This window comes from Salvelinus sp. IW2-2015, unplaced genomic scaffold (genome assembly GCF_002910315.2).
Source record: "Salvelinus sp. IW2-2015 unplaced genomic scaffold, ASM291031v2 Un_scaffold6467, whole genome shotgun sequence".
In the NCBI taxonomy this organism is placed as follows: domain Eukaryota; kingdom Metazoa; phylum Chordata; class Actinopteri; order Salmoniformes; family Salmonidae; genus Salvelinus; species Salvelinus sp. IW2-2015.
The window spans coordinates 20545-34891 of NW_019947729.1; the positions used below are offsets into that span (position 1 = coordinate 20545).

The 14347-nt window shown below is 47.4% G+C and overlaps 1 protein-coding gene across 2 annotated transcripts; it reads left to right on the forward strand.

Moving 5' to 3' along the window:
* Positions 1 to 7350: 7350 nt before the first annotated feature.
* On the forward strand, positions 7351 to 11560 carry LOC112078901 (serine/arginine repetitive matrix protein 1-like). Of its 2 annotated transcripts, none has more exons than XM_070442174.1 (4): positions 7351 to 8473; positions 8676 to 9283; positions 9409 to 9553; positions 11479 to 11560. In XM_070442174.1, the coding sequence occupies exons 1-4, from the start codon at positions 8394 to 8396 to the stop codon at positions 11495 to 11497; spliced, it is 852 nt and encodes a 283-aa protein (XP_070298275.1). In that variant the 5' UTR covers positions 7351 to 8393; the 3' UTR covers positions 11498 to 11560. The 2 variants fall into 2 exon arrangements, with proteins under 2 accessions (XP_070298275.1, XP_070298274.1); XM_070442173.1 differs by having other exon boundaries at positions 9406 to 9553; positions 11479 to 11558.
* The last annotated feature ends 2787 nt before the right edge of the window (positions 11561 to 14347 follow it).

Here is a 14347-nt window from a genome sequence, read left to right on the forward strand (position 1 = left end):
TCCCACCTAAATCAATTGAGATGGTTTGGGATGAGTTGGACTGCAGAGGAGGAAAACGCCATCCAACAAGTGCTCAGCATATGTGGGAACTCCTTAGACCGTTGGATAAGCATTCAGATGAAGCTGGTTGAAGAATGTTTAAGAGTGTGCAAAGCTGTACATAGGCAAGGGAAGAATCTAAATATATTTTGATTTGTTTAACACTTTTTTGGTTATACTACATGATTCGATGTGTTATTTCATAGTTTTTTATTCTAAAATTTTTATTCTACATGTAGAAAATAGTAAAATAAAGAAAAACCTTGAATGAGAAGGTGTGTCCAAACTTTTGACCGGTACTGTATTTAATCACCATAAATGAGTGGGCTAAAGGGCAACTGTAAAGAAGGTATAATGGTCCTTACGTGACGTTGTCTCTGTAGGGGTAATAGACTTCCAAATGGGTTTGGAATGGAATGGATGCTAGTCTGGTTTCAGCACTAGCTGCTCTATTACCAGTAACATACTCGTTAGAACCGCCTGGTAGCCAGTCTAGAAGGTCGTTTCTATAAGGTAATTTCAACCAGGCTAGTGGTGTTTTTCTAGAGGCCACATCTGGCTTCATATCACGGTTCAGTGACTCCCCTTTGTATTACTCTTGAAGGAGACCTGCCAAGGCTCAACTCTATTGCCCATTATCCTCTCTGTCGCTAAGTGAAAATGAAGTTCATTTGTCACCGTGATCAGACTCAGCTGTTGTTTTATTCCTCTCTCGTTTCTTCTCACCCTCCTCTTCCTCATCTTCTCCCTCAGACTCTGAAACAAACAGAGGATGAAGCCACGGAGCCCAGGTACCATGGAAACAAGGAAGGACCTGGCGGGCGGCAACCAGGACAAGGCTGGCCGTAGAGTGCTGCAGGTAATTCACTTATTCATTAACTTGAGCATGATCTGTGATTTATTAAAAGGCCGTCCTTAATCAAGTCTGTAAATCAGTTTCCGGGATTAAGACGTAAGCATAATTCTTCTGGCGCTAAGTAAATGCATGTGTTTGCATGGCTTTAGCGTGACTGTCGGTTATGGCACTATGTGTATTGTTGGCATTAGCCCTACTTCGTGGATGAAACGTATATATGAGTGACAGACTCTTTAATCTTCACGCCATGATGTAATGGTGTGACAATGTGACATTCTGACCTACATGCTGCCAGGTAACCTTCTGGAGCTGTGCATTTCCTCTCTCTCTCCTGTCTCGTCTGTCTGTCTGTCTGTCTGTCTGTCTGTCTGTGTCTGTCTGTCTGTCTGTCTGTCTGTCTGTTCTTGTCTGTCTGTCTGTGTCTGTCTGTCTGTCTGTCTGTCTGTCTGTTCTGCTGTCTGTCTGTCTGTCTGGTCTGTCTGTCTGGTCTGTCTGTCTGTCGTCTGTCGTCCGTCGTCGTGCGTCGCGTGCGTGTGTGTGTGTCGTGTGTGTCACTGCACCTACAGAGTTATGGCTGGATAGAAGCCCTGGGCTTTCAGAAACAGAGCAATTATTTACTTTTTACATTACATTTAAGTCATTTACAGACGTTCTTATCCAGAGCGGACTTACAAATTGGTGATTACACTTAATATATCCAGTGGACAACACTTTATCAATAGGTGATCTACTCTTTTAAGGGGGGGGGGGGGGGGGGGGGGGGGGGGGGTTAGAAGGATTACTTTATCCTATCCTAGGTTTCCTTAAAGAGGTGGGGTTTTTCAGGTGTCTCCGGAAAGGTGGTGATTGACTCCGGCTGACTGGCGTCGTGAGGGAGTTTTGGTTCACCATTGGGTGGCCGAGCAGCGCACAGTTTTGACTGGCTGAGCCTGGATGTACTTCCTCAGAGGTAGGGAGGCGAGCAGCCAGAGGTGAGGAACCTGCGCCGCTTCCTGTGTGAGGCAGGGCCGTACTCTGCGACTGTTGTAGAGCATGACACCTTACAAACGGGTCACGCGCTTGATGTTAGGTTGAGAAACGCAGGGTGTTGTCAGTACTGCAAGGGGTTCTTAGCATCGGTGGGAGGAGGAAACATGGAGTTGTCAACCGTGATGGGGATATGGAACGGGCGTCTTCCGGGAGGAAGAGAGCTCCGTTTGCCGAGTTCCAGCTTGGAGGTGGTGATCGTCATCCACACTGAATATGCTCTGCAGACATGCCCAAAAGACAGATGGCGATTCGCCACTGTTATAGAAAGGGACGGAAGGAGAGATTAATTGTGTGTCGTCTGCATAGCAATGATGGAGAGACCATGTGAGGATATGAAGAGCAAGTGACTTGTGGTGTATAGCGAGAATAGGGAGCAGGGCTAGAACAGAGCCTGGGGGACCAGTGGGTGAGCAGCACGTGGTGGGAGACAAGATTCTCGCAGCCACCTGGTAGGAGCGACCTGTCAGGTAGGCACGCAATCACAAGCGTGGCCGGCCGGAGAATGCCCACTCGGAGAGGGTGGAGAGGAGATCTGATGGTTCACAGTAAAGGCACCGATAGGTCTAGAAAGGATGAAGAGCAGAGGAGAGAGAGTTAGCTTTAGCAAGTGGCGAGCGCCTCCGTGACACAGAGAGCAAGTCTCAGTTGAATGACTAGGTCTTGAACTGACTTATCTTGGATCAAGAAGTCATTTCGAGAGAGATAGCAGAGGAGACGCTGGCCAAGGACGGCACGTTCAACGAGTTTTGGGAGAGAAAGAAAGAAATGGGATACTGGTCTGTAGTTGTTGACATCGGAGGGATCGAGTGTAGGTTTTTTTCAGAAGGGGTGCAAACTCTCGCTCTCTTGAAGACGGAAAGGGATGTAGCCAGCGGTCACGGATGAGTTGATGAGCGAGGTGAGGTAAGGGAGAAGGTCTCCGGAAATGGTCTGGGAGAAGAGAAGGAGGGGATAGGGTCAAGCGGGCAGGTTGTGGCGGCCGCCCGTCACGAAGACGCGAGATTTCATCTGGAGAGAGAGGGGAGAAAGAGGTCAAAGCAAGGGTAGGGCAGTGTGAGGCAGACCAGCGGTGTGTTTGACTTAGCAAACGAGGATCGGATGTCGTCGACCTTCTTTCGAAAATGGTTGACGAAGTCATCCGCAGGAGAGGGAGGAGGGGGAGGGGGAGGGAGGATTCAGGAGGGAGGAGAAGGTGGCAAAGACCTTCCTAGGGTTAGAGGCAGATGCTTGGATTTAGAGTGGTAGAAAGTGGCTTTAGCAGCAGAGCAGAAGAGGAGATGTAGAGAGGAGGGAGTGAAAGGATGCCAGGTCCGCAGGAGGCGAGTTTCCCTCATTTCCGCTCGGCTGCCGGAGCCCTGTTCTGTGAGCTCGCAATGAGTCGTCGAGCACGGAGCAGGAGGGGAGGACCGAGCCGGCCTGGAGGATAGGGGAAAGAGAGTCAAAGGATGCAGAAAGGGAGGAGAGGAGGGTTGAGGAGGCAAGAAATCAGGAGATAGGTTGGAGAAGGTTTGAGCGAGGGAAGAGAGATAGGATGGAAGAGGAGAGAGTAGCGGGGGAGAGAGAGCGAAGGTTGGGACGGCGGCGATACATCCGAGTAGGGGCAGTGTGGGAAGTGTGGGATGAGAGCGAGAGGGAAAAGGATACAGGTAGTGGTCGGAGATTGGAGGGGAGTTGCAATGAGATTAGTGGAAGAAGCATCTAGTAAAGAATGAGGTCAAGCGTATTGCCTGCCTTGTGAGTAGGGGGGGAAGGTGAGAGGGTGAGGTCAAAAGGGAGAGGAGTGGAAAGAAGAGGAGGCAGAGAGGAATGAGTCAAAGGTAGACGTGGGGAGGTTAAAGTCACCCAGAACTGTGCTCGGTGAGCCATCCTCAGGAAAGGAACTTATCAGAGCGTCAAGCTCATTGTGAATCTCCAAGGGAACTGGAGGGCGATAAATGATAAGGATGTTAAGCTTGAAAGGGCTGGTAAACTGTGACAGCATGGAATTCAAAGGAGGCGATAGCAGATGGGTCAGGGAGAAAGAGAGAATGTCACTTGGAGAGATGGGATCCCAGTCCAGCTGCACCATGAAGCCGTCGGGGTGTGCGAGAACACGTGGCAGGCGAGAGAGAGCAGTAGGAGTAGCAGTGTTATCTGTGGTAATCCATGTTTCCGTCGTGCCAAGAAGTGACGGGACTGGAGGGAAGCATAGGCTGAGATTAACTCTGCTTGTTGGCGGCAGATCGGCAGTTCCAGAGGCTGCCGGAAGACCTGGAACTCCACGTGGGTCGTGCGCGCTGGACCACCAGGTTAGAATGGCAGAGGCCAGCGGTGGTGAAGCGTTTGTATGGTCTGTGCAGAGAGGAGAGAAGAGGGTAGACAACACATAGTTGACAGGCTACAAAAGAGGCTACGCTAATGCAAAGGATTGGAATGACAAGTGGAACTACACTGTCGAATGTTCAAAAAGTTAAGCTTACGTCCCCACTTAGGCAGCACCAAATCTTTGTGTTATGGAAATATAGATGAAACAGGATTGATAGGGAACTGATGGTGATTTGTTATGGGGTATCACAGTGCTTCATGGTGCCACCAAAGCAGATGCTTCACAACAGGGGTCACCAGCCTGTCTAAATGTAGAGCATGAATATGGATACACCCTCTAGCAGCAAAATTATTTTCAATTCTGTCTCTTTGATCGCTTGTAAAGAGACTGTTTGCACTTTCGAAGGTTCGTGTTGCAGAACCGAGAGTGCCGTCGTTCCCGAAAGAGGAAGAGAGAGAGAGAGAATGGTGCTATCTCAAATGAGAGTGGAGGAGGGATTCAGTGTTTGTTCTTTTCATACAAAGGAACCAACACAAGACTTGGCTTTCACTCATCGCCCACCTGCAGTGAGATGTGAAAATATTACCAAGTATCAACCAGATAACAATGCAAAATTGCATTTCCTCGAATAACTGTCCTTAGCTTCAGCACAGAAATCATCTTCACTAATAATGTAGCTAATGCATGTAAATTATATCTCCACCAGCTAATTTAATTAATTTCCCAAAAATAAAAATCCTATTGGTTCTAACAGAACCTTTTGTTAACCGATAATGCATACATGTAGGATGCTTGGGCTCATCACATGCATCGTGGCGGAAAGGATTAAAAAAGTCACAGCCGTGGAGATCCACTCCCTTCCTTCCATCCGTGAGCGCCCGGAGAAGCACTGCCAGAGGGAATCCACCTCACTGCCAGAGAGGCTTTTAAGGATCTGCATGGCGAGATTTTGGAAGGCTGTGGGCTTTTATCAGTAGGCCCATCCTCCGTCTACTACAGTTTGCTCATTTGAGCTTTTATAGAGATCTTGAATTTGTGTTTTGTCTGTGGAGCTGAGTCTGTTTAGAATCTCAGTGCTCGTGGGAGATGCTGCTTGCTTATTTTCCCTCGTTTCCTAGTCTCGTCCCAATAAATGGGTTTAGTCGTTAAAGGAAGCTGCTGACTTCAAGTTCTTTCAGCTGCRGARGCATTTCTGTCTCCATCTCCACTCGATAAAATGTCAATCACTGATTGATCGAGCTCGGGGGTTGTTTCAGTGCTTGGGGTGGAACACATTTGCTTATTTCCTTTTTTCCCGCCTCTCTACTTAATCAATCATCTTTGTTGGTTTAGACATTCCTCCAGTGCTTGTCTTAACTCTCCCTCCCCCTCTCTCTCGCTCTCTCGCTCTCTCTCTCCTCTCGGTCTCTCTCTTTCGCTCCCTCGCTCTCGCTCTCGCTCCCTCTCCCTGTCTTTCATGCTCTCTCCTTCTCTTTCCCCCCTCTCTTTCCTCCCTCTCTCTCTCTCCTTTATACCTTAATTTCTCTCTCTCTAATCCACATTCTTCTCTAAGTCTCCATCTCCAGTCCCACCCCTGACCCCTGTCCTCTGTCCCTGCAGGTGAAGGATGTAGGATGATGGACTCCAGCCCTGACCGGAGGGCCACCCTTCCTGGGGGCCATGACCCAGTGGTGGAGAGGGAGCTCATGGCTTTGGGCTCGCGGCCCCCAGGGGCCCAGGACCCAACACACCCCGGCAGGCAAGCTCTCTGCGGCGGGACCGATGGGGGGCCAGGGGCCCTAGTCAGACACCTGGGTGTGGAGCCCTTGATCCGGGCGTCACACGCTAACCTGGCTCGCACTAACCAACCCATGCTGGGGTCGGAGGAAAGTGTGTCTGTAGGAAGCGACTACTATGGAAGCATGTTCAGCCTCTACAGGGGAAGAACGTTTTCCATGCCTTTATAGGGACAACTTCTTATTTTCACTGATTAGAAAAAGAGTGGCCTCCAAACCAATTTCCCAACTTTAACAGATACAACAAACACAAAATATTACACATCATGATTTTCCTAGATCCATTTATTTCCAAAGATTTCATATTTTCTATCGAATTGATAATGTATTTTAAATTTCCTTTTGGTCCTTGCCTTTTAGTTTTTTCAAATCATCATTGCTTCCGATAGTATATTATTTCTGTTAATTTTTTAAATCATACCTTCCTTTGACTTCATGCCATGACATTTTCCAGCTGGTTCAGTTCTGTCTTGAGCTTGGTTCGATTTTATTATGATATCAAAAAAGTACCACTGAAGCGTTTGGTTTCCCTGGGTTTCTGCTGCATGCCATGTATATTGACCAAATTGTTTCCCGTGTTCTACTAGCATTACCGTCAGATAATCCTGGATATCTTCATAGCGTTGGTGTCACACGCATGAATGGAAGTGTGAATCAAAGCTGATGTTTGTTCGCATGTCTTTGCCAGCTAGTTTCATCACAACTAAATTGACTGTGTGTCCAGCTAACATGAGAGGTGTGTGTGTGTCAAAGCATGTGTGATTGTGTTCATAGTTGATGAATAGGGGTCTTTCCTGGTTATGTTGGAAGAGATAGTATTAGATTAATTCATACAGGACTCGTATTATTTCTCTATGTGTCACTGCTACATGATAACATTGACCATTCAGTCTGGTCTGGTCTGGTCTGGGCAAAAGCCTGTGTGCTGCCATTCCAGTCACTCCCAGTAGGCCTTGGAGCTTGTATGACTTTTAACTGTATTCTCCATTGCCTGTAGAGGGGGAACATACACTTGACAGGGATCATGAATTGGAAACATACAAATATACAATATGATCTATTTGGCTCCTACACATGTTGTGTTAGACCCATGCATTATCTTCTATAGTGTATTGAGATTTGGTCCATATAAGTTAAGTGTTAGCTGTGCTAAAATCACTTCATTTAGGCCATTCCATGTTCTGTTTATTTGTGAAAGGTACCTCTGTCCTGATGAGAAATCAACACTCAAATTATATTGACTATAAACAACACAAAACAACACCAAAACACACACACCACACACCACACACCACACACCACCACACCACACACCCACACACCCACACACCACACACACACACACACACACACACACACACACACACACACACACACACACCACACAACACACAATCACGAGATTCAAACAAACGTTCTCAAACAAATATCCTCTACCGAGCACACAAACATCCAATGGCTTTTCTTCCTCTTCCAAAAACCTGGGCCTCTCCTTGTCCCTCTTTATACGTCTAACTTTCCATTTCCCTAAAACCCATCTTCCAGACCCCATCTCCTTCTCTCCCCAAACCCAAACAGGCCCATCCTTCAGTCCTGCCTCACCCCAGTCCAGTCAAACTGTATCCCAACCCACAACACTTTTCAGCTCCCATAAGAACAGTGTCACCTCACACAGTACCCAAGACCCTTCCTTAGGAGGAGCTGTGGTCAAAAACAAACTCCCAGGGATGTTTTCAGGAGCTCCTCCCATACTTCAAGCAGCGGCAGCAGTGGTGGCAAGACACCCAAACTGGCCGCCGCCGCACCCAAGATCTTTGACAAGATCAAGGAGTTTGAACAAAAGTGAGTGAGGTGAGTGCGGGGTCAGATCTGGGCGCTCTTTCGGCCGGGGCGCATCCTGCGATCTGGAGGGGGTCTCCAAAGAGGAGGGGACAAGCCAGCCGGATGCCGCGGCCTCGAGGCGCTCCACGTTCGGAAAGAAGAGGGCCTCGTCTCTGGAGGACAAACCAAGCTACCAGCAGAGGGTCCAGAGCTTCCAGAACAAGTTCACAGAGGAGCTGGCCAGGATCAAGAAGCTGGTGGGGAGGCCCAACCTGAAGAAGGCCTACTCCACCGAGCAGTTGCCCCAGATGGAGAGACAGTCGTGGGCAAGCTGGAGCCCATTCCCCTCAGGTGGTCAAGAAGCTGGAAGAGAGGGAGAAGGTCCTGGAGGAGAGAGGACTATTAGGTAAAGAGCGTTGAAGAGAGTGTTTCGTCCCGAAAATCATCCCAATCCCATGAGAAGGTTCTGACAGATCAAAGGAATGTTCCGCAACGGGAGCAGCATGATTCAGCTTCAGCGTCAGCTCAGCCGTCTGAGTCTAAAAGTGTGGGGAAAGGCTCTGTTTCCATGGAGACAGTACTGGTTAATAACCAGTTACCAGGACGACGATCACCCTCATCAAGAGTCATGCGGAAAAGCCCAACCAGGTAGGCTGAGATGATCCATTAACATTGTGTGTGTGTTTTTGTGTTGGTCGATTTGTGTGTGCGTGTGTGTGTGTGCCTGTGTGTGTTGGTACACACTACTCTGACAGCTCAATAGTGATATATGTACACACACATTACAGATATAAATGACATAATTCCTTTCTATTTTCTCTGCCAACATTACATAATGCATTTGACACAGGGAAGGCCTTTGGAGCTCTCCCGCAGCGGCGAAGCCTCCACACACGGCCGAGGAACAACCASCTGTATCTCCAACACCCAAAGGGCCTTTGGCTGATAAAGAGCTGGAGCAGCCTCCACCCAGGATGGACCACCCCGGGTCTCCAACCCCTACCGCACAAAGAGCACCGCCTACCTACCCCAAAGGGCCTTCCTCTCCMAAAGAGCTTGAGAAACCTCTACACCACCGCAGGCCTCCAAGCCCCAGGTCTCCAAGCCCCACCATGCAGAGAYGACCATCACCGACCCCTGCCAAAGAGCCAGCCTCTGCCTATCCCCCCAAGCCCCCACGGCTGTCCCCCACCCCCATCTCCACCCCTTCCATCAGCCCTCTAACGAAGAGACGGAAGGGAGAGCCAGGTAGGACGTCTCCCGCGCTGAAGATGACCATTCCTACCATCCTGGTGGAGGACGAGCTCATGGAAATGGAAGAGGAGGAGGCAGGAGAGAAGACAGAGAGAGAAAAGACGAGAAGAGCAGGGAAGAAGGATGGCAGGGCTTCCAGGACTCAGAAGAAGGGAAAAGTCTCGGGAAAGTCTTGGGAAAGTCAGCCTATGTCTCCTGAGACAGGTAGGACACTGAATTGCAGGTATCCACTGGGCGACACATCAGCTAGACATTAATGTGCTACCGTCTCAAATAGATAATATCTACAGTATAGAAGAGGTAATACAGCTCCTGCCTTTCTGTAGTAGGAGACGATTCAGATGACTCTTACATGTCGGCAGATGAGGGGCCAGCTGAGAAACCAGCTTTTGAGAGGCCCCTGGGGACACCATCGCCACCGCTGGCTCTGAGGTCCTGCTCAAATGTGTCATCACTGCAGCCCCCTCCCAACAGGTAGGTCATCTCCAGGTAGAGGTTAAGCTCTGGGGTCAGCTTTTGCCTTTCCCAAACACATTTGGACCATGATTTCGGAAATTATTCAGACCTCTTGACTTTTTCCACATTTTGTTACGTTACAGCCTTATTGGATTAAATTGTTTTTTTTCACACAATACACACAATAACCCATAATGACAAAGCAACAACTGTTTTCTAGAAATTTTAGCAAATTTGTTAAAAAATATCATTAATTTACTCTGTACTTTGTTGAAGCACCTTTGGCTGTGATTACAGCCCTGAGTCTTCTTGGGTAAGCCCCATATACTAATCTTACAGAATTTGCACACACTGTATATAGACTTTTCCATTGTGTTATTGACTGTACATTTTGTGTATTCCATGTGTAACTTTGTGTTGTTTGTGTAGCACTGCTTTGCTTTATCTGGCAGGTCGCAGTTTATAAATGAGAACCTGTTCTCAACTGGCCTACCTGGTTAAATAAAGCTGAAATAAAATATCATTTAAAAAAAATGACGACAAGCTTGGCACACCTGTATTTGGGGAGTTCCTCCCATTCTTCTCTGCAGATCCTCTCAAGCTCTGTCAGGTTGGATGGGGAGAGTCACTGCACAGCTATTTTCAGGTCTCTCCAGAGATGTTCGATTTGGTTCAAGTCTGGGCTCTGGCTGAGCCACTCAAGGACATTCAGAGACTTGTCCTGAAGCCACTCCTGCATTGTCTTGGCTGTGTGCTTAGGGTCACTGTCCTGTTGGAAGGTGAACCTTCGCCCCAGTCTGATGTCCTGAGCGCTCTGGAGCAGGTTTTCATCAAGGATCTCTCTGTACTTTGCTCTGTTCATTTTTCCCTCGATCCTGACTAGTCTCCCTGTTCCTGCACCTAAAAATCATCCCCACAGCATGATGCTGCCACCACCATGCTTCACCGTACATGTAGGGATGGGGCCAGGTTTCCTCCAAATGTGACTCTTGGCATTGAGGCCAAAGAGTTCAATCTTGGTTTCATCAGACCAGAGAATCTTGTTTCTCATGGTCTGAGTGTCCTTTAGGTGGCTTTTCCAAGCGGGCTGTCATGTGCCTTTTACTGAGGAGTGGCTTCCGTCTGGCCACTCTATCATAAAGGCCTGATTGTTGGAGTGCTGTAGAGATGGTTGTCCTTCTGGAAGGTTCTCCCATCTCCACAGAGGAACCATCGGGTTCTTGGTCACCTCCCTGACCAAGGCCGTTCTCCCCGATTCCTCAGTTTGGCCGGGCGGCCAGCTTTAGGAAGAGTCTTGGTGGTTCCAAACTTCTTCCATTGAAGAATAATGTAGGTCACTGTGTTCTTGGGGACTTCAATGCTGCAGAAATGTTTTGGTACCCTTCCCCAGATCTGTGCCGCAACAAATCCTGCCTTGGAGCTCCACAGACAATCCTTTGACCTCATGGCTTGGTTTTAGCTCTGATATGCACTGTCAACTGTGGGACCTTATAAAGACAGGTGTGTGCCTTTCCAAATCATGCCCAATCAATTGAATTTACCACAGGTGGACAAATCAAGTTACAGAAACATCTCAATGATGATCAATGGAAACGGGATGCACCTGAGCTAATTTCCGGTCTGAATATTATGAAATAAGATATTTCTGTTTTTATCAATATATTTGCTAAAATTTCTAAAAACCTCTTTTCGCTTTGTCATTATGGGGTATTGTGTGTAGATTGATGAGTTAAAAAAAATATATAATTTAGAATAAGGCTGTAATGTCAGAAAATCTGAATGAAGGGAAGGGGTCTGAATATTTCCTGTATGTCAAACTGACCTTGGATTGGTGCTTAAGGGCCACACATCATTCTGCACCAAGACACAGGGGAAGGGACTGTGATTAAGTTGTCTGAGCGTGGTCTGAGATGTATCTTTGTGTCTGACCCCTTGGAATGCAGTGACTTGGAAGAAGAGTAATGTTCTGATAAGGAGCAGCCCGTCCCATGTGGTCAGCGGTGAGGGAGCAGCACTCCCTACTGATAACCCAGATGAGGTCTGGAGACACGGAGTACTGCGTCACCGCTGTCAACGCGGCCGGGAAAGCATCCTGCAACGCCACGCTCTACATCAAACCAGGTGAGCGGGGTTACAGACAGACAGAAGGCCATAACATTCTAGGAATCAAAGGCACACCATTTTTTATGTCTGGGATGCACACACACACACACACGCACGCACGCACGCACGCACCACGCACGCACGCACGCACGCACAGACAGACAGACAGACAGACAGACAGACAGAACAGACAGACAGACAGACAGACAGACAGACAGACAGACAGACAGACAGACAGACAGACAGAAACAGACAGACAGACAGACAAGACAGACAGACAGACAGACAGACAGACAACAGACAGACAGACAGACAGACAAGACAACAGACAGACAGACAACAGACAGACAGACAGACAGAGCAGACAGACAGACAGACCAGACAGACAGACAGACAGACAGACAGACAGACAGACAGACAGACAGACAACAGACAGACAGACAGACAGACACCACACTCCCCTCCTAATCCCCTGCCAGCTCTGCTCTGACATTTTGTCTTCATAACTACAAAGGGGCATCCCATTCCAAGCCCCATTCACAGATAGTTGCCATGGCAACTCATAATTTGTGAAAYGCYTTTMGGTCCCCTGGTGGATTTCAAAACAAAGATTTGCCTMCCAGTCACTAAAGGTCCCCGGGTTTCAGTCAGTTAGGCGGATGTTCAAAACTGGGGATTAGTCTTTGTCAACAGAATGAGTATTCCTCTTGGACATAAAACTTTAGTTTGTGTATTATTAGCTGAGCTGTCTGTTGGTTCGGTCAATAGTCAATAGTTTGAATTGTGGTTATATAAAAAGATAAATCACACCACAGCTCTCAATGCAGACAAACAGTACCACTCCTGCATCAAATCAAAACYCAACCACAGTCCTTTCCAGTCACTTGAGTAATGGCTGCAATAATATAAMTATTACCTCAAACWGAAACACACAGATCTCTGTGWCAATCCAATATACATACKATATGCTCATAAATGTCTCTCGCTCTCTTAGAGCCACTTATTCCATATCTTTTGAGGAAGCCAAACTATTTAAACTTCCTTTGAATGTGCCKCAAGCTCTTTATCCAGGCCTGTAATGTCTCTGCACAGTGTTATCCTGCAGAGGGAACGCTACTGCTGTAGTTTTCTGGCACCAGCTCAGCGTCCAGGCCTGCTTGGCCATATTAGGCCAGTGGAGGCTACCACTAGGTATTTATAGCAGCCTCTTGTTCTCAATGGCGGTCTGTTGTATGTCCCAGTGTGAGATTAATGTTACGGTCACAGACCCTTTCTTTATCTGTGATGATTCCACCCTGAGATGCTAGAGTCAGGGGATTGCCAAACTCATGCACAACGAGATTATGAGTCATGTTGCTATGGTTCTGTGGGTGGGTGAGGATTTTGGGTATCAAGTTGGATTTATACGGTAGTGTATTAGAGGAGATTCAGGGTATTAACGTCTCAATTTAACCCACGTACATCAAATGCTGAGTTTTTGCAACTTGAATATATACCCACAATATGAGATGCTTTCCAAAAGTCTTTGTGTTTTATGAATCACATAAATACTGCAATATTGCAGTCTGACTTGATTTTATAATAATTATTATTTGTTGTATCAAAGCCTTTAGGCTACAGGGAATGTGGGTCGATGTAATATTGCTGGAGGACAGAGAGAAGGAAGAAGAGAATTTGGAGCTGAAGAAGAAGGAGGAAAGTGAGGAGAGAAGGGAGAGGAGGATGAGATTGAATTGGTAGATTATTAGAGCAGGCTAGGAATGCTTGCTTCATGTAGCATTTGTGTAGACGTTGGCAGCATTACAGGAAGAAAGCTGGTGCTGGTTGTCTGTGCACACGCTCGACTCAGACATGTAACTTCTTAGGTGAGTCCTCGATTCCACATCGACACTTCTTCGTCATAGTTAGAAGAAATTGGAACATTTTAACATCAAACGGGTTTTCACTCTTTCATTTCTGGTTCTCACGCTCTAAACATCTAGAATGCCTGTATGTCCTCTGTTCTTTCTGCAGACGTCCTTGTTTAGCTTTAGTCTCTGTGATGTTGATCACTTTATCTCTTCATGTGTAATGGCCAAGCAATGAAGCAAGCAGTTTATATATATACTAAGCTACCCTGTTCTTTTTCCTAACAGGAGAGAACCTTTCATATTTTATCTATAGCTTCTGTCGATTGTTCTCGTTCGATTGTCAGAACATTGTCTGTTTATCTTGCCAGTGAAATTGAATTCTGGAGCCCTGGTTTTGTAAAGAGGGGCTGCTACAATACTATGGTCCTCTGTGGAGCTGAATTAACTGTGACTTGTGAGAGGCTGGTGGTGCAGTGTGTCTCCTGTGGCACTGGGCTAGTCTCCAGAATGATTGGGTCAGGATTAGGGATAATAATCATTATCTGTCCAGAGCTGGTCACTTCAAAGGGTCCCTCAGCAATGTGTGTGTATGTGTGTGTGTGTGTGTTGTTGGTGGTGGTGGGGTGGGGTTGGTTGTTTGTGTGTGTTGTGTGTGGTGTGTGTGTGTGTGTGTGGTGTGTGTGTGTGTGTGTGTGTGTGGGTGCTGTGGTGCTGTGCTGTGCTTGCGTGCTGTGTTGTGTGGGTGTGTGCGTGGTGCTGTGCTGTGTGTGTGGTTGATCGATGTGTCCAATGTCCATCGCTTCATCTCTTCAAAACACGTCTTGTCACCATGGTGATACAAGTAGAGCAACACACATAG